The sequence below is a fragment of the Molothrus ater genome, chromosome 6 (genome assembly GCF_012460135.2).
Source record: "Molothrus ater isolate BHLD 08-10-18 breed brown headed cowbird chromosome 6, BPBGC_Mater_1.1, whole genome shotgun sequence".
Lineage (NCBI taxonomy): Eukaryota > Metazoa > Chordata > Aves > Passeriformes > Icteridae > Molothrus > Molothrus ater.
In genome coordinates, this window is record NC_050483.2 from 50,336,743 (window position 1) to 50,358,673 (window position 21,931).

General features: G+C 45.6%; 1 protein-coding gene across 2 annotated transcripts in view; it reads right to left on the reverse strand.

The window, feature by feature from the left end:
- Positions 1-21,560, reverse strand: part of CCDC85C (coiled-coil domain containing 85C) — a 108,350-nt gene extending 86,790 nt beyond the window's left edge. For both annotated transcript variants that reach the window (XM_054515057.1, XM_036383365.1), the window contains exon 1: positions 20,441-21,560. In XM_054515057.1, the coding sequence (XP_054371032.1) occupies positions 20,441-21,152 (712 nt within the window). In that variant the 5' untranslated portion in view covers positions 21,153-21,560. The remainder of the gene's footprint in view (positions 1-20,440) is intronic.
- Between the last annotated feature and the right edge of the window lie 371 nt (positions 21,561-21,931).

Sequence of the window (21,931 nt, forward strand, 5' to 3'; positions counted from 1 at the left end):
TTGCTTTGGATTCTCTCTGTCTCTTCAAGCCTGTTTTTATTTAATCATAATTCAAATTATCTGAAGCAGCCCTCTCACCTACTCCAACAGAGAAACATTCGACTTGGGCTTGAAAACTGTCCTTCCTAGTATCCCAAGGTAGAGGTATATTTTGCACACAAAAAGTCAACTAAAATAATAATTCCAAACCCTGGCTGATCTGAAGCAATACACCAGCCCATACAACACACTTAAAATGGATGTTTTATTTTATAGACATCCTTTTTTAGATTTCAATCTCATTTCAGCCTCTGTCCCGAAAGCAGCTTTGAGTGGATGATTCCTCCACCCTAAGAAAGTTACACCAACTTCAAATACCTACACGAAACCACTGGTCTCTAATTAGGAATTGAACTGAATTAGTATTATAATGAGCCCCAGAAATCTGCCTATAGGCATGGATTTATCTAACCAAGGCCACACTGTCTGGAGATTAGCAAACAAAGTATTTCCCAACCCCACGGTGCCGGGAGCCCCCACAGCCGTGGGTGGCTGAGGGCTGGCAGCAGAGGATGCAGCACCTCTGGCTCCCAGAAAGGAGCTGCCAGCAGGTGCTGAGGAGCCTGCTGCTCACTAAACCTCCTCCCAGGACATGAAGGTTTGCTCACAGGACCAATACAAGCTGTTCTCCCAAGTGTCTTGCTTCTGCTGTCCTTACCTCCAAGAAGTGGGTGGGAAGAAGTCACACCACCACCTTCTAAGACAACAGAGCAAACAAGGAGTTCTCCTTTCTGAGGTAGAAGGGTTTAGGCTCCTCTTAAGGCTTTAGGAGCAATCCTGCCCTAATCAGCTCCAGCAGAAGCTATGGCATAGGAGGTGTCTACAGCAGCACTAGCACTGCTCTGGAGTAAAGCATGCAAGCAGAAAACAAAAATAGACATACAAATCCAAAATTTGCATCTGTCCAGGAAACCTTCACAGATATCACCCACCACAGGCAAGCCATGAAGTTGTGGGCTGAGCAACTTCACTTCAGCTCCTGCTTGACCTTCTCCAAGCACCTCCAGAACAAAGCATAAACCTATCCCGAGGGAAGGTGATGCATGAAACACAAGGTTGGTGGAACAATATCTACTTTACACCTGTGGGGAAGATGCCCAAATGGCCTGGACAGGCCACCAGATATTTAGCCTGTATCATTTGCTATTCACAGATTTTGACTTCACAAAATCAAGTCCAGTCCAACACTTAAGGCAACTGAAACTTCTCGTGATTCACACTTTTTTGAACAAGGAAGACTAGTTAATGCATAGCTGCCATGGACAGAAAGGGAAGTCAGTGGCTCCTCTCCTAAATTCTGGAGGCAAAGGTCCAACAGCTAGCCCTGGCTGGGTAATAAAAGGGAAAACAATGCAAAGCCACAGGGAAGTTGACACAGAAGCCTAACAAAGTGCTCTCCCAGGGACAGGGATGCTGACCTGGGACCTGCCAAGGTCTCACCTACAGCCAGGCCTTGGCCAGGTCACTTCCCAGTCCTGAACAGACCACTGGAGAATTTAACATCTCCAAATTCCCCCATAACAAACTAAAAAATTTAACATCACAAAGACAAGATTTTGGTTTCTCCAGAATCTCTAATTTCTGTGGCCTGACACTGCTTGGGGGTAAATGTTAGCCCAGTGATACTTCTCTTACAGCAAATGAGGCTTCTCAGCCCTTTCAGTCCCAAATACAGAGCCAGGTGTTCCAAAATACAAGTCAAAACACAGGAAGGGCTAAGAGAAAAACTAGAGAAGCAGGAATCCCAAATGGGTTTTGCCTGGAGGCAAGGGGCAAAAGCAGTGAGATGTAGTAACTTTAACAACTTAATTTTATAAGATTAAAAAGAAATAGGTCATCCTGTCACTGCAGAGATTGGGTGAGATTAGTTTAATACCCGTTTGCCCAAATAAAGGTCAAAACCAGCTCCTCTGAACAACAAAGTTTTGAGGATTTGGGTTTTAGCAAGCTAGTTTCTTGGATCATATTTGTGTACTTGTCTAGGTGGGTCTGAAGAAAAAGATAGATGCCATCCAAGAGAGTCCAGAACGAGGCAGTTTGCAGTGGCTCTGAGAGGCAGATTTCCAAGCCACAGATTTAAAAGTTAGGGCTGCATGGGCTTGTCTGGATTTGCAGAGTGAATCTGCCAAGCATTTCAATGCATATATTTGTAACATAGCCCAAGATTTGCACACGATCCAACTGGAGGCTCCCACATTGTGCTTAAAGGATGGCACCAAGCAGCAGGTCTCTGCAGCATGCCATGAGGCCAAAGCTCCACAAAGAGCAGTCCCTGGAGGAAATCCAATAACAGTGCATACCACAGCATCATACTTGCTGTGCTGTCTGAGCCCTTGGCCTATGGTGATTTATCTTTGCCTGCAACCTCTGACATTTTCCACCACCATTCATGCAGACACGCTACCAGGATTCAGTCACAGACTAATACATCCAGCATGGATCAATCACCACAGGCCAAACCCACCTAAGACATTATCCTGGATCACGGGAAAGGGAGCCCAGTCTAAAAAGATGACAAAAAAACTCAGAACAGCACCAGGAACAGCCTCAGATGCAAAAACTGAAATGTGGAAGAGTTTGCTTCCCTCTTAAATATTCTACAAGTCACTTTGAGCTATAGCCTGCACCTTTATTTTTCTCCAAAAGGAGCAATCCTTGGTCAATGTGAAAATTCTTGATCAGCCATAGCAAATGTTAAGCTGGGTATGAAGTCACCAATTGTTTGACTCTGCCCTCAGTTCCACCTTTTCTGTGGCTGCCTCCCTGCCCCAGCATCCCCACATCAGGGGCTGATCAGAACCTGCCCCAGGTCCCCCAAAGTCCCTCTCTCGCTGTCTGCAGTCCCTGCAGCTCCCTGGGCCTGAGCAGGCCTCAGGCTGCATCAGCATCCCCGCCTTCAATGCCTGGAATTAGACTCTGCAGATTAGGCAACGTGCTGAGGCTTATCTGTGTGTCTAATCACTAATAAAGTTGCAACCTGGTGCATTTGCAGCGTATTAGGTCTCGCTCAACCACACGGACTCTGGAGGTCATCTGCCTGCCCCAGTCGCCGCCAGGTTTGTTGCAGCAGGTCCCGGTGGGTCCCTCGGAGTGGCCACCACCACCACCACCAGCAATCCAATCCAATCCAATGCAATCCAATTAGGGGCACAATGGTCCCAGCCCGGAGAGGCTCCCGGGCCCCCAAACCCTCCCGCCCCGGCGCCCTCCGCACAATGCCGGCTTTTGTCTCAGCCCCGCCATTGTTCGGGATTCTCTCGCATCCCTGGACACGGGATAAAGAGCCGTGCTCCGAGAGATGTTTATGAATGAGGTCTCAGAGCACAGGGGTGCAGCAACACAGGGCTTGACCATGGACAAAAAGGGTCATGGTTTCTAAAAGGCACGTTGAAGAGAAATCATTAAAGATGCAATATGCAATAGCCAGGAATGAAAAGTTGCAGGCAAACAGAAAATAAGCAGTGAAGGTCCAGTCCTTTCAAAGCCAAGGAAAGTTTTGCCACAGACCTCAGTGTAGTTCAAGGTGTCTCACAAATTATCTACACAAAATAAAATACCCAGCAGACCCCATTGCTTTAGGGCACGGTTTTGAAAAGATTTTACATTGTGTTGATTTCCAAAGCAGGAAAAAAATTATTTTGATTTCATGTTTTCTGATTAAAAATGTAGCAGATAATGGCAGTAAACAGTAAAATATGGGCCAAAGAAACTAGGTGAAAAATATCAGCTAATAAAAATCTAAATCATCCTTCTAGTGTCAGAGAAAATATTGTGATCTTGAGCTGGTGTAATGAATATGTTACACTAAATTCATCAAGAGGAAAGACCTACGCCTCTTTGAAACCTGTAGGAGTTACAAGGGTCTTCACAATTAACAATATACAAGACCAGGTCAGTTCTGCAGCACAAATCTGTGAGACTTCAGGCAAAGTTGAGCAAAACTTCTCAAACACCTTCAGCACAACAGCTCCATGAGTCCTGCTAACAGCCAAAACCCACCTTCCCTCACATTCAGACCTACCAGAGACAAAGCCACCTCAAACCCCCCATCCATCACACAGGAAAGTGCCTCTTTGTGAGTCTCTGCTGAGCAGAGGAAGATAGTAATATTGTGAAACCTTTCTGAACTTTAAAGAGTAGAGGCAGACATGTAATTGCATTCAATGAAACATTATATGGTAATAAGCAGCAATGGAATAGCCAGGTATAAATCTCCCATTCAGTAGAGTGTCAGATGTATAAATCTATTTACCAAGCATTACTCTGTAGCTCCTACCATAATAAATCTTCAGGAGAATGCCTTGTGCACCACTAACAGAGCAGGAGTTTGGAAAAACAGGCAGACTATTCTTCATAAGGAGTACTGATAACCAGCCAACCTGCTTGTTATAAAGATTATATTAATTGTGCTCTACTTATTTGGTGTGCTTGTTTGGGTGCTTGGGAGGCTAAGTCGATTTATTTAGTTTTTTTAATACAAGAACATCAATACACATAGACTGTAGTAAGTCAAGGGGTACAAACCAAAAAAAGGGGTACTAAGACAAAATCCAGAGCTAAGGTCCACTCACTGAAAGAACCACAAAGGCTCTTTTGATTTTAGAAGATATATCACACTGCAATTCATAGGATAATGGAATCATCAAATCATTTTAGTTGGAAAAGATCCTTGAATACCATCGAGTCCAACCATTAACCCAGTACTACCAAGTCCACAACTAAACCATGTCCCACAGTGCCACATCCACACATCTTTTAAATTCCTCCAGGGATGCTGCCTCCACCACTTCCCTGAGCAGCCTGTTCCAATGCCTGACAATGCTTTTGCTGAAGAAATTTTTCCTAATACCAAACTCAACCTCTCCTGGTGCAACTTGAGCTAATTTCCTCTTTTCCTATTGCTTGTTATCTGGGAGAAGTGACCAGCCTTCACCTTGTTCCAACCTCCTTTCAGATAGCTGTAGAGAGCAGGAAGGGGCTGAGCCTCCTTTTCCCCACGTCCCTCAACTACTCCTCATCAGACTGAGTGGTGTTCTGGCCTAGTTTCTGCTCAATGTAAATGTTTTATGTAGGTTAATCCCAGATAAATAACTGTTTTCTTGCATTATCTAGATCTTCCACTACACATTATGGGATGTATTAGAAAGATTAAGCACTGCACAGTCAACTAGAGGCTCCCTACAGGATCCTCCTGCCCCCAGCTCTGCAAGGATGCCACATCACACACTGAAATAGCCCATGTATCTGCCTGACTTGCCAAAACCTCTTGCTAATCACCTGAGGTTTCTATTTGTAGCCATGTGCAAACAGCTTCAGGAAAGCTTTTGTTCTGTGCTGAAGAGCTAAGGCTAAGCTGCGTTCCAGAAGTAACCAGATAAGGAAAAGTCACATGCCAATATAGCATTTCATATACCAGAATCAGACAGAAATCCAGTCATAAGGAAGAGGCAACTGCTTTAATGGCGCTTGTTTCAGTGATACACAGGTCTGAAGTGCAGCAACACACTGAACACAGTTTCACAAAACAAAGATATGAACCTGTTTGTCCATGTCTGGAGCAGGTCCAAAAGAGAGATACAGAAATGGTCAGAGGCTTGCATCAGCTCTCCAAGAGGAAAAGCTGGGAGAGTTGGGTTTCTTTAGCCTGGAGAAGAAAAGGCTCCTGGGAGACCTCAGTGTGGCCTTCAGTACTCAAAGAGAAGTTATAAGATAGATGGGGACAAAATCTTTATTAGGGCCTTTTTGGATACAACAGGGGTAATGGTCATAAACTAAGAGGGTAGATTTAGATTAAATCTAAGAAGGGCATTATTTACAATGAGGGTGGTAAAACACTGGCACAGGTTGCCCAGAGAGGTGGTGGATGCCCATCCCTTGAAACACTCAAGGTTAGTTTGGATGGAGCTCTGAGAAACCTGATCAGTTTGAAGTTGTCCCTGCTCATTGCAGGGGGGTTGGACTGGGTGATCTCTGAAGGCCCCTTCCAACCAGACTATTTTATCATTCTATCAGACCAGAAATGCTGCTAATTCTAACAACCACATCATGAAGATCACCATCTCCACATCTAGAACTCTACAGACTCTTTGCTGGGATCTTCACTGGTCTCCAGTCCATGAAGAAGCTGTGAGATTTGGAAGCAGTTTTTCAGGTTAGGGATGTGAAAGCACTGTGTGAAATGTCTGCTTGCATATGCTTATCCTACAGCTAAAGAGGGACTTATCCTTCTAGAACTGTCTTTACAGCATGTGTCACCAAACACTAAATTCACACCCAAAATATTTATAAAATTTATCTACAATCCACACAGTGCTCATGTTGTAGAATATCCCACAACGTAAATCTGTAGAAATAATACAGACATTCTGGGATGAACATCTGAGAAAGCTGCTAAGGAAAAAGATCTGTGTGTGCCCGCTGCAGTGTCTGATCCCACCTACTTTGCAAGGCGTTTTTCACAGGCATCACTCTCACTGCCCTTTGACATCGGCAATTATCTGCTCCCAATCCTCCTGACCTCACATTCCTTACCCACCTGCAACTCCCACGTAAAGATAACAGAAGTTTGCATTCACATTAACTAAGTCTCTTTGTTCTGGGCAAGGAAACAATATTCATAATGCCCAATCTGATTTCATTCCAGCAGAGGATTAATTTCAATCTCTGCTGCTGTAGAACAAGACGGCAAGCACGAAATTATCATCAAATAATTACAATGCTTTACACTTTACAAAGGACACTCAGAGGTTTGCAAAAAAACTCAACCTTTTTTCTGGAATGAATCTGCAGTAAATTTCTGAGCATGCGTCAGACACACTTAGGAAGCTTAGCAAGTCCTGCAGATAAGGCCCAGGACTGAGGGTCAGCAGACTGAAAGCTCTGCTGCATGTTCTTTGCATACTTAGGCTAGTCAACATCCAAACTGTAAAAAAGGGGAATAACGCTTCTTCTCAGGCTTATAAATATGCTATGAGGCCAAACTCATTAGCGTTTACAAAGCACTCCTAGACTCCTTGTCTGGAAGGAGTTATACAACCATAAAGTATTATTCATGCTGTTCTAAGGCAGAAAAGTAGGTATTACTGCAAATCCAGCAGTAGCTCTTCATGCACCATTAAGGTTTACCACACTGTCTTAATCTACTCATCAGCACTTCAGAACCCAGATCTGTCATTCGAAACATCCAGATCAGAATTCATCACTGAATAACCAACTGGGTCAACGACATACAGCACAGGACACACACACCCGTTTTTAACCCACATCACACATCTACAGCTGAACCATTTGTATTTTCAAAACCTCAACATTATTGGTTTTCCTGCCGTAATGCATTATGTCTACTCAGGATTTTAACAAGTTCAAAACTCAGATTCTAGATCTGTTGGCACATTTTTAAAAAGCTGATATGGGAAGGAGTGCAAAGTTCAGGTCCACACCTCTTCCAGCATCTATCAAGGAAACTGGTTCCTTCAGGCAACTTTTTCTGCCCATTATTATTCTGAGATCTCCTTTGCTTGTAATTCTGAAAATGTATTCATAACTAGTGGTACACTTGCTTTTGACTTGCTGATCAAAATACAATCTTTATAGCTCCAGGCACCATCATCAATGCTGAGCTGGAGGGAGTTCAATCCAGTTCAACAAAATCAGCTGTTAAAAATAACAGCTAGCTCCCAAACCACATCTTTGCAGTGATTTACTCCATCCCCTCATTCAGCTGCTGCCACATCCCTTTGTGGTGGTCTCCAACCCCATCTTGAGCTAGGCAGGCAGCTCTTGCTGCCCACTCCTCACGATCTTCTCCCCCCAGCACAGCACAAGGGCTGCATTAGACCTTCATCTGAGCTTGAGGAAAGTTCTGCCCCCAGCTGCCCTCTTGCTCCCTACCCTCCCACAGCAGCACCTCCGTGGGTCCCCATGCCAGGACACACACTCCATGCAGCCCAGCCCTTCCCTCCAGCTCTACAGATGTTGTTTTCCTCAGAAGAAACCTGTCCCTTTGTGCATGACACAGTTTTGGTTTAAATTCACACATGAAATCTCTCCTGCGAAAAAAAAATATTAAATTCAACCTTGAACATAACAGAGTCAGGGAGTTTTACTCTTTATACAGCATTCCTTTTACAGGGGCAGTTCCAAGGCTGTCCCCAAAATATTATCTTTCCTTCACTTAACACTGCCAACTAGAAGAAAAATTTTAAAAGGACAGCACCGTAATTTTTATCCAAATAAGGCAGAATGAAGCACAGGAGAGCAGATGTTCCATTGAAAACCTTCTCTGTCCAACCTGGCCAAGATGAAAACATGAAGAAAATAAAAATAGAGGCCTTTCCAACAACTGCATCAGCTGCTGTTTACACAATCCATTCCTCATCTTGCAGGTCTCTGAGCAAACTTGTCTCCAGAGCTGTAGGATCAGAAAACTTGGTTGACCTATGTTGCTATGGACAGAGGGCATTTACAGCTCTGGAGCAATGCTTTCTCAAGAACACAGCCCCATGGCCAAGAAAATCATCTAGTCACCTCAACCACTTCAAGAATAAAGCCTGCATCACTCAGAATACTCAATACTCTGAAAATGCTGAGCACCTGTGCTTTGAACAGAAGATGCCCTTCAATATCCCTGGTGGACCCACAAAGACAAACATGCTCTGGATCACTTGTCACTGTGAGAGCTCTGGACCTGCTGCTACAGAGCCAAAGCAGGACTGTGACCTGCACATGCCACCTCTACCAACACTCCTGCCCTGGGCTCTCACTTGTGTTAGGCAGCAGATGCTGCTGAGATACAAAATGCTCCCTTATTTCTTGGGAAAAAAAAACTAAATAACACAACAACAAAACACACAGAAGTGGATAAAAACATAGCTTTACTTTTAAGCACAGATTAAACAACATTGATGTTTAGAGGGTTGTGTTTTTAAAGAACAAATTTCCAGAGGAAGTTAATTATGTTCCTAGAGTTAACAAAAGGATTTGTGTGATCCAGTTTCTCTTCCTTACTATGCTGCAAGTGAGGGATGGGACTGAATACACTTTACTTAACCCCATGGGATCTACACCCATCATTTTGAAAATTAGAGAGCATTCACTTCAGATGATCCTTTCTCTTCCCCTCTGTGCTGTTTAGCGTAACATAGAGAAAATAATTAGTGTATAAGGCAAACAACAAATAGGAACAAAATTAGTCCTTTCAAACTGAGATGTTGTTTAACTTAACTAATTGAAAAGAGAGAAAGCAAAATTGTGTGGCTAGTGGCAAAGTCATAAAGTGTCACTTTTCTGAGGTTCATACCCCAGTGATCATCTTTTATACAAAGAACAGTGACTCATAAACCTGGTTTTTCATAAAAAATTTGCACAAAAAAGTCTGAAATAAAAGATTTCCCCTCCCCTTTTTTTTTCTTGGTCAACTAGAAGCTGAAGCATGGTCTTTATGAGCTGTGGGAGTGGAAAGTCATTAGAGCTTCAATTCCAAATGAAAATTAAGGCTTTTAACTTCCCATACTACTCATACTGACAACCTTTCATACATAATTGCCTAGGAAGAGTTACTGTGGTCTTGTCACCCTCCTAAGGCATCAGTGATACGCTGACAAATAGATCCTCCCTCCCAATTCCACCATGCAAATGGAAATAAAAGCCCATGTGGTTAAGAAACTCTGAGTTCACACCCAAGAATGACTTTGATGACTTTTCAGTCAGGACTCATTAGGAGTTACCAAATTACCAGCATCAGAAATAAAGCAATCAAGGGATCAGGTAAGAATTTAACTGGAAAGAGGAAGAGTGCCTTCAGCAATTACAGCAAAGACACCAGTGCATTGCAGTGACAAGCAGGACCCTTCTACTTCACAGCTGTGATTCTTCACCTCAGTCAACACTGTACTAGGCTGACAGATAAACATTTTAAATACACATATATAGCATGATATTCAACTGGGCAACATAGATGGGACGAGCTGAAATAACAACAAATGCTGTGTCCACTCTCTGAAAGGTATCAAGGTAACCTGTCACTGTGACTGCAGCAGCAGCATCTTTCTGCACTTTCTGTGTTTGTGGAGAGGCAAACCCTGCTTTTCATCTAATTTTTCTCATCTCTCATTTGAGGGAATTATTATTTGACAAGTTTCTGGTTTTTTATGGTGGTGAGAGACTGACACACTTCATCCTGACACACATCACCACTTTTTATGGTGGTGAGAGACTGACACACTTCATCATCCTGTGGTTCCAAGAAGTATATACAATACAGAGGGAGGCAACCCAATGTGTAAAGTGCTTTTATCCCAGTAAAACTGAAACAGGATTTGAAGCAGCTCCAAAACTGGGAATTAGAAATGTGTGGAGTTACTCTAAAGATGTATCCTTGCTAGTTCAGTATAACTCAAAACCTGTTTGTTATCACTGGTATCATAGCAATGGTCAGAGGCCCCATTTGAGGTAAGGGTCTAATTCTGTTGAGCACCACAATAAACTTGGGGAAGACAAAGGAAATATATTATCCTGGTTGTATAAAAGGAGAACCACAAATCACATAAGTTAGCTAAAAGACTACACCAGAAAGCCACGTAACAATGAGACAGCACTCCAAACTTGCAGAACCATCCATCCTTTTGTTATTTTAAAGCTTACATCTAAAACAATAGAGTCTTAACTGATGTCATAAAAAGAGGACTGCATTCTGTTACAAGAGATCAGGAGACAAGCATGGGAGGGACTTTCAGCTAAATTGCTCAGGATCCAGGAAGCAAAGAGCTGCACCAAAACTCGAAAAGAACAACTTTCAGAAGATGGTTGAACACAGTCACACACGTGCAGCTACACCCACATGGCCTGGAGGACAGAGCTGCAGAAACCATTATTGCTCCTGAGGTGGAAACTGCAGCCACTCCGGAAGAGAAGATCTCCACAAACAAGGCATATATTATCATGCTTCAAGACATCAAAGAGGAACAAACACATAGGCTTTAAAAATTGATTCCTATTTTTAAAAGGTGTTAAAAGGAAAAGGAAAACCCTCTAAATGTTGGCAGAACTGAAAGATGGAAAGGCTGCTGCACTGACTGAAATACTCAGCTGGCTTGTAGCCTCAAAAATAAACCTCACAGAGAAATGAATAAATAACTGAAATAAAGCAAGCAAGTGCAGAGGTATTTGTAACAGCAAAGGACAGTTTGTATCAGCAGTTTGACCAGGAGTGAATGATTGACTCACTCCCATGCTGGGTTTCAGCTGCAATCCGGAAAATGAACAAGGGAACATTTTATCAGGTTTTCACAATGTGCCATCCCTGTGCAATGCATGAACCGCTGGTGAAGATCATATAACCTGTAACTATGTATCACATTCAACTGCAAACAAGCTTTTAACTCACTGGAAAGGGATTAAAAGCTCCGTAGATCCAAAGTATAGATCAAAGTTATATTCAGCTGCTGGGAAATAGATAAATATGAGACTGCAAATCCCAGTAAGGGAGATAAGAAAAGGAAACCAAGAAGACAAAAGAATTCCTGGCATCACAATAGCCCTTTAAGATTGTACATTAAAATAAGACTTTCTTAAAACCTTTGTTATGAGCTGGAAAAGATTCAGCATCAACCAAAATTAGTTATTTTTAATTACTGATACTCCATTAGCATCTGATGATATTACTCTACTCCATAAAAGTAGACTTTTATGTAGACTGTCCTGGAACCTATTCTATTAGATCCTATTAAAAAGAAAAATGAGGGGGAAACAGTGAAAACAGCAACATGAAAATGGTAAATTCCTGTAAGTATATAACCAGCAGTAGTCCTCTGGCAACACAAAAATCAAGCAGAACATTGCCTAAACAGGACAGATTACTTCCCTTGTTGGAGATTAAAGACACTCTGGATTTCCTTTGAAAAAAATACCAAAGCAAGTGTAAAGGGTCCAAGTCTCAATTTCATTCAAGTCCAACAGTGTCCCACAGTAACTTCACTGGCCACTGAGATGTACCACAGCACTGAACAGCCCATGGCCTCATAAAAAGTCACAGCCAGGAGCAGAGTGTCACAGAAGTGGCATTTAAAGGACAAGGCATCATCAATAGGTGTCATAGAGTGAGAGAAATGTACCTTAGCAAGTAAAAAACTGCAGATGAAAGATAGATGCCAGTCCTCCAGAGACTGCTTAGCACTTAATCAAAAGTCAGAAACCAGGAATCTTGCATTTGTGATGCACAGCAACCTGTCTTCAGATGATCCAGAGATGATGGAAGATGTGGGGAAGAACAAACAAAATCTAGTCAGTCCCACTAGATCAGAGACTGACAGCAAGCCTCTTCCTGCTATTTCCATAGAAATATTACACTTTGGGGACTGGAAATGCTGTCTTTTCTCTTCTTTTCTAAAACAATGGTTTGGTTTTGCTGCTCTACTTTGAGTAGTCCTTTTGCCTGCTCCTTTCCTCTTCATGGATCTTCTACAGCACAAGGACAGAGAGGCAGCCAGGGGGTTCTCATTCCCCTGGGAATGCAGGGACAGATCAGACACAGCCATCAAACCCCCAGCAGTCACCCCTGGAGATGGTTTGATCTCACTATCCTGGAGATGGTTTGAAAGAGCAGCTAAGTATTTCCTCTTGCTTCCCAGCCTAGGCCCTACCCCATCCATTTGCTCCACACACTTCATCTCTCACTTCACACAGACATTCCAGTGCAGCTGACCTTCCTGTGCATGAATGAAACCCCAGCAGCAGAGGAGTTTGGGCTGAAATGGGGGAAAAGGCAGCAGCATGCAGTCCTGAGTGTCACTGCACAGAGCTCAGGGATGGAGTAAAGTCTGAAGGGCTTTTCAGAGCACTCCAGCTTTGATTGAACTAATTCTGCCAGCAAGCCAGCATTGACACAACCACAGCAGACAGCTAGCGTGTCACCCTGCCACTGCAGCGTGCAGCTGGCCACAGCCCTGCTGCCACAAGCCCGACACTCACCCACGGTGCTCCCTCTGCTGCAGACAGCCCTCCCACCCCGGGCAAACAGGAGACATCCCTTCCTACAAGCCCTAGGAGGGCCCCAGCAGACAATGAGATAACTCACATCAGATTTAGGATTGCTTCAATCTCACGGCAAGATCCGTGAAGTCTCAAAGCCAGTCAAAACTAACCTGTGATCTACTTCACAAGGACTTTAGGTCACAAAGACCCTTTACAGAAGAGGCTCTGAGCAAGTGAACCTTGCTTGGCATCACCGTCTTGGAGGCATAAGTCAGAACAAGCAATGAGTTCCCTGAGAGAAGCAAGATAGCAAGGCAAGAAACAATTTAAGGGAAGGAAGACTATATACACCTGTATGTACAGGGGCTAAAGTAACCTGGCATATATGGTCTTGACCTAGACATGAGTCACTAGAAAAGTGTTCAAAATAACCTGCCCAGCAGCCTTCAATTGCCATGGTGATAATGTTTCCTAATGCCTAAGAGCAGCTGAGTCCTGAACCCCATGCACCTTGTTCACTAACAAAAGCTTTCATTATACTAAAAAAAAAAAAAATCACGACCAAATTGTGGCCAATTTTAAGCCCTCCTCAGATCAAGGGCCGATTCACGCACCCCGGTTTCAATGGGGAGCACTGTGCCCACATCACTGCTAATTCAGGAGATGGAGCTGGCTTGCTTTTTGCTTCACAATTCAGTAGGCAAGGGGAAGATAGATTCTCTGAGACAGTGTTACTTTTTCTGCCAGGAGTTATCTATTTGCAGAAGTGGGTCAACTTTCTCTTGGTGGACATGTTCGTGTGCGAGTGCCTCGCAGCGCCGCTCTGCCCGCCCCGCGCGCACAGGAACCTCTGCACATAACTATTTATGGCAGCCAAGTGTTTCATGAATTGCAGCAAGTTAACCACAAGGGGATGATGACATTTGGCGACAGGGCAGGATGAATTCTGGCTGGCAGACAAAAAATCAGGTTAAAAATACAGAATGCAGAAGCAAACCCAGCCAGTTGCAGCTAATTCGCAGGAAAACTGGATGTGCAGCCTCCAAACCTTCCCTGTTCCAGGAGAGCAGTGCTGTGTGTTTTGCAGTGGGATGCATTAAGGCCTGTGTGTGAGTGTGGAAAGAACATCAGCCTTCTGGGTTCAAGCATTTTAGCTGAATTTTAAATGGGCTTAGATGTTTCTCATTAGCCTCACTCCACACCTGATGTATACCAGATGTTTTTGCCAGTTTAAGCACCTCACCCCATCTCACCTACCATCAGCTGTTGAACACTTTTCTGTTTCCAGAGCATCTCCAAAGGACAGCCCAGTACAGAAGGATGCTGCAAGGGCAGTCTGGAGGGACAATGTCAGCAGACCCTGCCGTAGGAAATGTCTGTGTGAGATGCAAGCAAGGCCACAGCCATGCTGTGGGGCAGATACAAAGCCCTGTGCCTCCCAGGGCAGGCCCCCAGCATCCCCAAGGCTGCATGGATGCAGGCACCCTTGTCCCCACAGAGTATTAACCCTTCAGCTTTCAGATGCAATGCTTTTGTCAGTGTTGGTATTCGTGCCTCTCCTCTCCACACACACATCAGGTGTAACACCTGCCAGGGCTGCATTTTGGGTTCCCATGCCTGCCACTTCATTAGATCACCATTTAATTCAATCCTCAGCTTTATTTGATGAAATGTCTCCAGAGTACCAAATCATTTACATGTAACCAGCACAGGCTACTTCCCTTATTCTGACTGCTTTCAATGAGAGTAAGTGGATAATTCCATCAAAGGCCCATAGAAAATTGTCTTTTAATCAATACAAGGTTTTTTCCTTCAACAGGACAGCTGAGAATAAGATATCTCTATATAATACGCAAGAGGAAAACAAAATTAGAACACATTACCATGGAGAATATATTTCCAGATATGGCCCAATTTTAATTTAAGCATCCTGAGCCTTGTTTTCAGGGACACCAGCTACCCTGAGGTTTGGGAGCCAAGCAGGCTGCCACACAGGCAGTGCCCCAGCAAGAAGGCAGGAGTGGACAAGGGCAAAGATGCCTCAAATGAAGCACTCCGTGGAAGTCCTTTGAATGAGTGGCCAATGACTACTGGCTACAAGAAACTCAAGCTGTACCCTTCATATCTGAGACCTCAGCACTGATAAGCCAAATAGCAGAGCCCATTGAACTTACAGCAGAGATGGAAACAGGTGTTTCTCCAGAGGTCTTACCCCTATCTAGTGTACCACCCCAGAGCTGATTTCCTGTCTTAATCACAAGAGTCTGTCTGTAACAGCCTACAGCACCAAAAATACCAACACGTTAAAAACGGCAGTATTAAAAAAACAACATTAAAACCATTTTCATAGGATGAAAAGTGCTCTTGATATAAGAAAGAAAATAATTGGTCAAGTAACCAAACCTGTGCTTAAGCTTGGCAGGAGCCACTGAGCTCTGAGAGGTCTCCAGCACAGAGAACAGGACTTTCTCTGACCAGTGAGGGACTGTGAGGGGATGGTATCTGAATGCTGCTGAGAAAGGCAATTTCCTCTCTTTCACCAGAGCTAGGACAGGAGCACTGCAAAAGTGGACAATGGTCACCACCAGACCTGGAACAGGGCTGATCTCATCTGGCTTTAGATGGCTGCATTTGAATGAGCTGACCAGGCATCAGCAGAGGGAAAGAGCACAACCCGCACACAATTCTGCTCTCTTTGATGCAGACACAGTTCACATAAATCATCACACCAAAGTGCCTCTCTCCACGTGGCCAATAAAGGATGTCCAAGGGAATGCAGATGTTAAAGCCTATATTGGAGATATCTCAAATTAAATGGGATGAATCTCATCTTTCGCTTCTGCCCCTGCATATTCTCATCTCAAAGGCCTCATTAATATGCCATTGTAAATAATAAGTATATTGATTATTAATACACTAATAAAACAAAGTCTTTTGGCCTTAAGGGTGTGCAAAGAAGGGCAGCTGCATTACCAATCAATACCAACCCACAGAGAACAGCCATTTCTCTCTGCCACCATTTTAACTGCAATATATTGTACCCTCTAGGTAAATATGTGGACATCTACAAGTGGGAATCAATACAACTCGAGATCTTCCCACCCCCTCACCCAGAGAGAGCATTCTTCTTTCATGGAGAAGACAGCAACAAGAGGCCATAGATTAATACATCTGCTACAACAGGATGTACCCACAGGGCCTCCCTGACTACTTTTCAATTGTTGATGTTTTCAATAATTTACAAAAACAAAACATCAAAATTAACACTTCACCCAACTGGAATAAAGTCAGAGACACTGGAAACCACCCAGTCCATTTGGGAAACAGTTTGGGAAACAGTCCATTTGGGAAACACTAGAACAAACAGTTTCAGTGGAAGGTGAGGTTCTAAGGACAACTTCACTTGATGGGTGTGAAATAAAACTAAAGCCTGAATGCTTTCCCTGCATGCACAGGATTTTGTCCCTGGCACATTGCTAGTTGAGTCTGTATGCCTCCAGGCTGGAAGATGGATGAACAGTTGTCCCAGTGAGATCTAGATAAGGCTAAAACCAGTGGAAGCCCTTGCCCTGGCCTCAGGGAACTCTGAGTCACTCCTCCCAATGTTCCCACATACCTCACAGTCCAGGAGTACATCCTGTGGGAATAAACCTGAGGGGTTTTTCTTCCCCCAGGGCATGTTAATATCAATATCACAAAATGTGCCTGACCTTTTTTTTTTTTAATTCTCTTTTTCAAACCCAATTCCAAGCAGCTGCTTCAACAGAGCTGTCTAAAGCTGGATGGGCAGAAGGATTGTGTGTGCACACACAGATCCACACCATGCATAAAAAGGAAAGCCAAAGCACTCACAAGTACAGAGTGACTGCCCTCAATTTCTGCCCTAGATCTGGGTAGGTTTAGAACTGTGACATATCCTTACAGAGGCAACTGTTTCCATCACACAGTTTGGGGGTGCCCCTGTCCCACAGCCCAGGTCCCTGTGCACACAGAGATTAACCATACCTCTCACTTTCCCAACAAGCAGGATTACATGTCTTCTAATATTAGCCATTCTCACACTATCTTATAATTATTATCTTATCTTCCATGAGCGAATAATTAATCATCAGCTTCTGAAAGACAACTTGCAGAAGTAAATAGACTTCAGAAAAGTGAAGCAAAGGTGGACCACCAGTTGGGTTGGGGGTGTTTTTTGCACTTACACCATTTATTCTGAATTCACCTTACAAATCTAGAGTTCATCACCTCACACTGGGGTGGGTCACTGGGGCCAATAAATCAAGCCTGGTTCAACAACTCACTTCCAAGGATCGCTGAACAGAAAATGAGAAACATTTAACCCACATTTGCTCACTAAGATTCTACTGAAAATCTACCTTCCTGTAAGTGTTTTAACAGCCACGATACTCCTGACACCTTTAGAAAAGCACTTAACAAGTGAAGCTCAATGGATACCATTAGCAGGGGCAGTAGAGTTCTGCATTTTCCAGTTCCCAATTTCAGGATTTTCCAGCTTTTCCATAAGCAAAAATACTCCAGCAAGCAGCTCAGAAGTAGCAACCTTGTTCCCACCAGTTGTCCAAAGCTTCTGCTGAGTTCTTACCAGAGATACTAAATTCTGCACTGCATCCCTTTCAGCCACCTCCTCTCCCTAAGAAAGCACACAGGGCTGTACATTTCAGTATCAGCTGAGCTGGCCGGGCAGTCCCTGGTTCACCCTCTGCTTAGTTCTCCAGTGCTTTAAAAACATCAGACAACAGCAAACCAGACTCAAGCTTACAACCCAAAAATGCGAGGCCACGCACTCTCTTTCCTCTGCCTTCCTTCTGTCTTATACCTGAGGAAAATAAAGCGCACCAAGAGGACAGCACAAAAGGGCTGAGACCTCGGCTGCACACAGGGAGGCAGGGACAGGAGCAGGAGACAGGAGCTGGGACAGGAGACACGGCAGGCTGCTCACTGCGGGGCTGCACGGTGACAGCTCCACCGCCCACCTGACTCACTGGAGTGGTTTTTCATGTTCACCTGCTCCTGCCCTGCTCCTCTACGCCCTCACAGGCTTAACAGAATTGTTGCTCGGACCCAGGCAAACACCCCCTCCCAGACTTCTTGCTGTCAGTCAAAAAAAGGGGCCTGATAAGCCCTGCATTTGCATATGTATTGAGAGGCATTTCCAAAGGCCCAGCCAGGGAAATGGCCTTGCTGAATACCGATGCTATCTGAGAATGACAACTATTCAAGTCATTTTACAGCTTCACTACCTAAGTGGAGAGATCAGGCTTGTCTACATCTTTACAAGGATTATTAGCTTTAAAAGTGCCGATCATCTCCGCTGCACCCTCAGAAATGAAGCCGCACTGGTCCACAGGAAAGAGCTTCAATGCTTCCCACAGAGACCACCTTCCACACGCACCCCACAACCAGAAGTCACCAAAACCTAAAGGTTTTAGTGAAATGCTCGAGCCCATACCCATCCTTCCCACAGAGGAAATGAGAAGGGGTGTGCAGAGGCAGGCATGGAAGCACTGTGTGTGCGCAGATGGTCATCCTCCCTTTCCTACCCTTGGCCTACGGTAGGACATGAAACTCGGCTCGCAGCCCCCTCCAAAAGATGCTGCTGGGCACATTCCCACACACAGCGCAATGAGGACCGAGCTCTGAAAGCAGAGGTTTCACTCTTTGTGCTGACAGGGGCGACTTTGAATGCCAGGTGAAGCATCCCACTGTGCCGTCACCCCGGACTGAAGGGACAGCTCTAAGGTATTGGTTATGTTTTGTGTACTCAAGAGCCCTGAGTTAACAGATGAATTCAACTGGCTTTGTCCCGTTCAGCTACCAACACCTAAAAGGGACACGGTCTAAGGTTCCCAAACCAGAGCTGTGAAACCCTCCTGTTCCATAACAGTGACAGCACATTCAATACCTGTCACGTGCTCTTCAAGCCTCTGTGGAGAGAAATGCTTTATGAAAATAAAGTCAAGTCACGTCAAGAGCAGAAGCTATCTGCAGATTTACAAAGCAGATACTTCTGATTTACACAGCTCTACGAGAGAGAGATTAAAAAATTCCACACCAAACACTTAAAGATGTTTGCTGTACCATCTGGTGACTGGATCACCCTTGAAATCAGCAATCCTTGACTACTGGGCAAGGTGGCCAGAACATCTCCAGCCATGAGCTGACACACTGAGGCAGCAGGACTGCAAACAGCACATTCATGGATGAACACTTGTGAAACGAGTTGATCAATCCTCTATGCCCTCAGGTCTCTTGGGACATAAAGACTTGCCACAAATCACCAGAAATAAAAAAAGAACACCAAAAGCTCTGGGAACTGAAAGCATGGTTATCTGGTAAGCACATCCACTGCTGACATAAATCAGAGCCAACCTCTGGGGCTCCATCCCCCTCTGTGTGCTTAGAGGTGGGAAAAGGACACCCCACAAAGAAAATAGCCCTCTCTCGTGAGAAAAGAGGATTAAGAACATTAAAAGTAGTCTTATATATAAGAAGTTTTTAGATTGCTGCCTGGTTTGATTCCTACTGAATCCTCTTGACCACACATTCTAAAAATCATGTATTTGATCTTGCTAGTTTTAAAAGATTTTTTTTAAAATCTCCATTTTAAAGATATTTCAATATTATGTTAATGCCTGATCACTATTAGACAACAGGAGAAACTTTGCTTGGATATGAGCTGCCAGAGGAGGCTTGGCACGATTTCATTGTGGAGTTTGTTTTCAACTTCAATGACTAGCCTGAACAAAATCGTGAGTACAGCGTCCCTTCGAGAGCAATCTCTTCTCTACAAACAAAACTCCTCTTTCTGAAGTGGAGACAGGGGAAAGCCGAGCTGCCCCTCTCCAAAACTGCTGAGGACTCCACAGCTAGCCTGCTCTGAGAGCCTGTGGAGCTAACAGGTGATGCTCTGTGGGACAAACCTGAACTTTCATCAGATGCCTCCAAAATCTCATCCCATCTTTATCAATCTTATCAAACTACCACACAAACAAGCTAAACATAAACCAAAATATTTAAAGGGGGAGAGAAAGAGGAGGAAGAGTGGGAACACAATCAGTGTTTATTTAACCCTGAAAACTCAGGCTGATTTTTGTCAAAATAGAAACCCAAAACAAACAAAACCAAACACCAACCCTGCTGGAGATAAAAGAGGCTCCAACCCTCAGCCCAGGACATCGATAACACAGTTAACGCGCTGATAACACACACCTCGCACACAGGTGCCCCTCCCCGGCTCCCGGGGCTGCTGTGCCAAAGAGGTCACAAGGATGGACGGGGTTGGGAATGGCCAGGACCCCCGTCCCCGGAGTCGCTCGCCCACCGCACGGGGGAGCGGGCAGGCCGGGGGTGGCGGCGCGGGGCCAGCGGGGCAGGGAGGGCAGGGCAGGGAGGGCAGGGGCTCGCTCACCATTGAGGCCGTTCGGGATGCTCCGGTGGTGAAGGGGCGCGGACAGGTCATCCATAGACCTCCGCATGGCCCCGGCCTTGCTGTCGCCGGCCTTGTGGTGGTGAAGGTGGTGGTGATGGTGGTCGGGGCTGCCCGCGCTGCCCGTGCTGGAGGTGCTGCTCCCGTCCCCCACGTCCCTGGTGGCCGAGCCGCCGTTCAGGTTGGTCAGGCTGGCCTGGCTGTCGATGGAGCTCCGCGAGCCGGCCCCGCTCCGCTCCTCGTCCAGCATCAGCACCATCTCCTTCAGCTCCACGTTCTCCCGCAGGAGGGTCTCCTGCCTCGCCTCCAGGTCCTTCAGCTTCTGCTGGTACATGCCCACCTCCTTCCACATCACGCTGGCCGTGTGCCTCCCGAAGCGCTGCCATTCCCTTGACAGCTTCTTGCCTTTTTGCCGGTCGTCGTCCAAGAAGCAGCAGAGCTCCCGCAGCTCCTGGTTGTCGTCCTGCAACTTCTGGTTCACCTCCTTCAGCCCGCGGATCTCGTGCAGGTGGAGCTGCAGCCGCCGGTTCACGTCTTTCATCAAGTTGCCGTGTTCCACCATTAAGTTCATCTTTTCATTCTCCACTTTCCTCAGTCTTTTCACCAGCTCTTCCTTGCTCCATCTCAGCATCTCCTCTTCTGTAATTTTGCTCAGGTCTTCTTTAGACCCTTCCATGGAATTTTTTGCCATCATCTCTGCCTAGGCTGCGTTTGCTCTCACAGGATAACAAATGGTTCGGGTTATTCGGATGGTTTTGTTCGCCTGATTTCCTACAACTAAAAATCACTACAGCATCTCGGGGAAGAAATATTATAGTTCTCCGTTGAGCGTTGGACAAGGAAGAAGAGCAACGCCGGACTGGAAATTCTGCTCTCCCATAGACCCCATAATAATAATAATAATAATAATAATAATAATAATAATAATAATAATAATAATAATAATAATAATAATGAAAACACAAACCAAAGAGGGAGGGGGGGGGGGAATGAAATAAAAAAAGGCGCCCCCTCTGCCCCGGAGGCTGGGGGCGACAGGGAGCCGGGAGCCAAGCGCTGCACTCTCCGAGCGAAGCCTCCGCAGGGATCGGCCAACTTACCCCGGGCAAAACAACTACGCGGCGGCCGCCCCCCCGTTCCCGGGCGCTCCGTCCACTTGTCCTCCCGCCCGCCCGCCGCCCGCCGCCGCCCGCCGGGGCACCGCGCACCGCTGCCCGCCGCGCTCCGCCGCTGAGCCTCCGCAGCCCCGGGGCGACGTGGGGCCGAGCCCGGCGCGGTGGCGGCCGATGCCGGTGCGGCGCTGCCGAGGAGCGGTGGGGGAGCCGGCGCCTTCCCGGAATGGCTCAGCCCTCGGGAGGGAGGGAACGAGCGAGGGAGGAGGGGGCGGCAGCGCCGCGGCTTGGTCCCACCTCCTGCCGGGCAGGGCGGCGCGGCCCTGCCCCGGCGAGCCCAGCGGCGCGCAGGGAGAGGCGG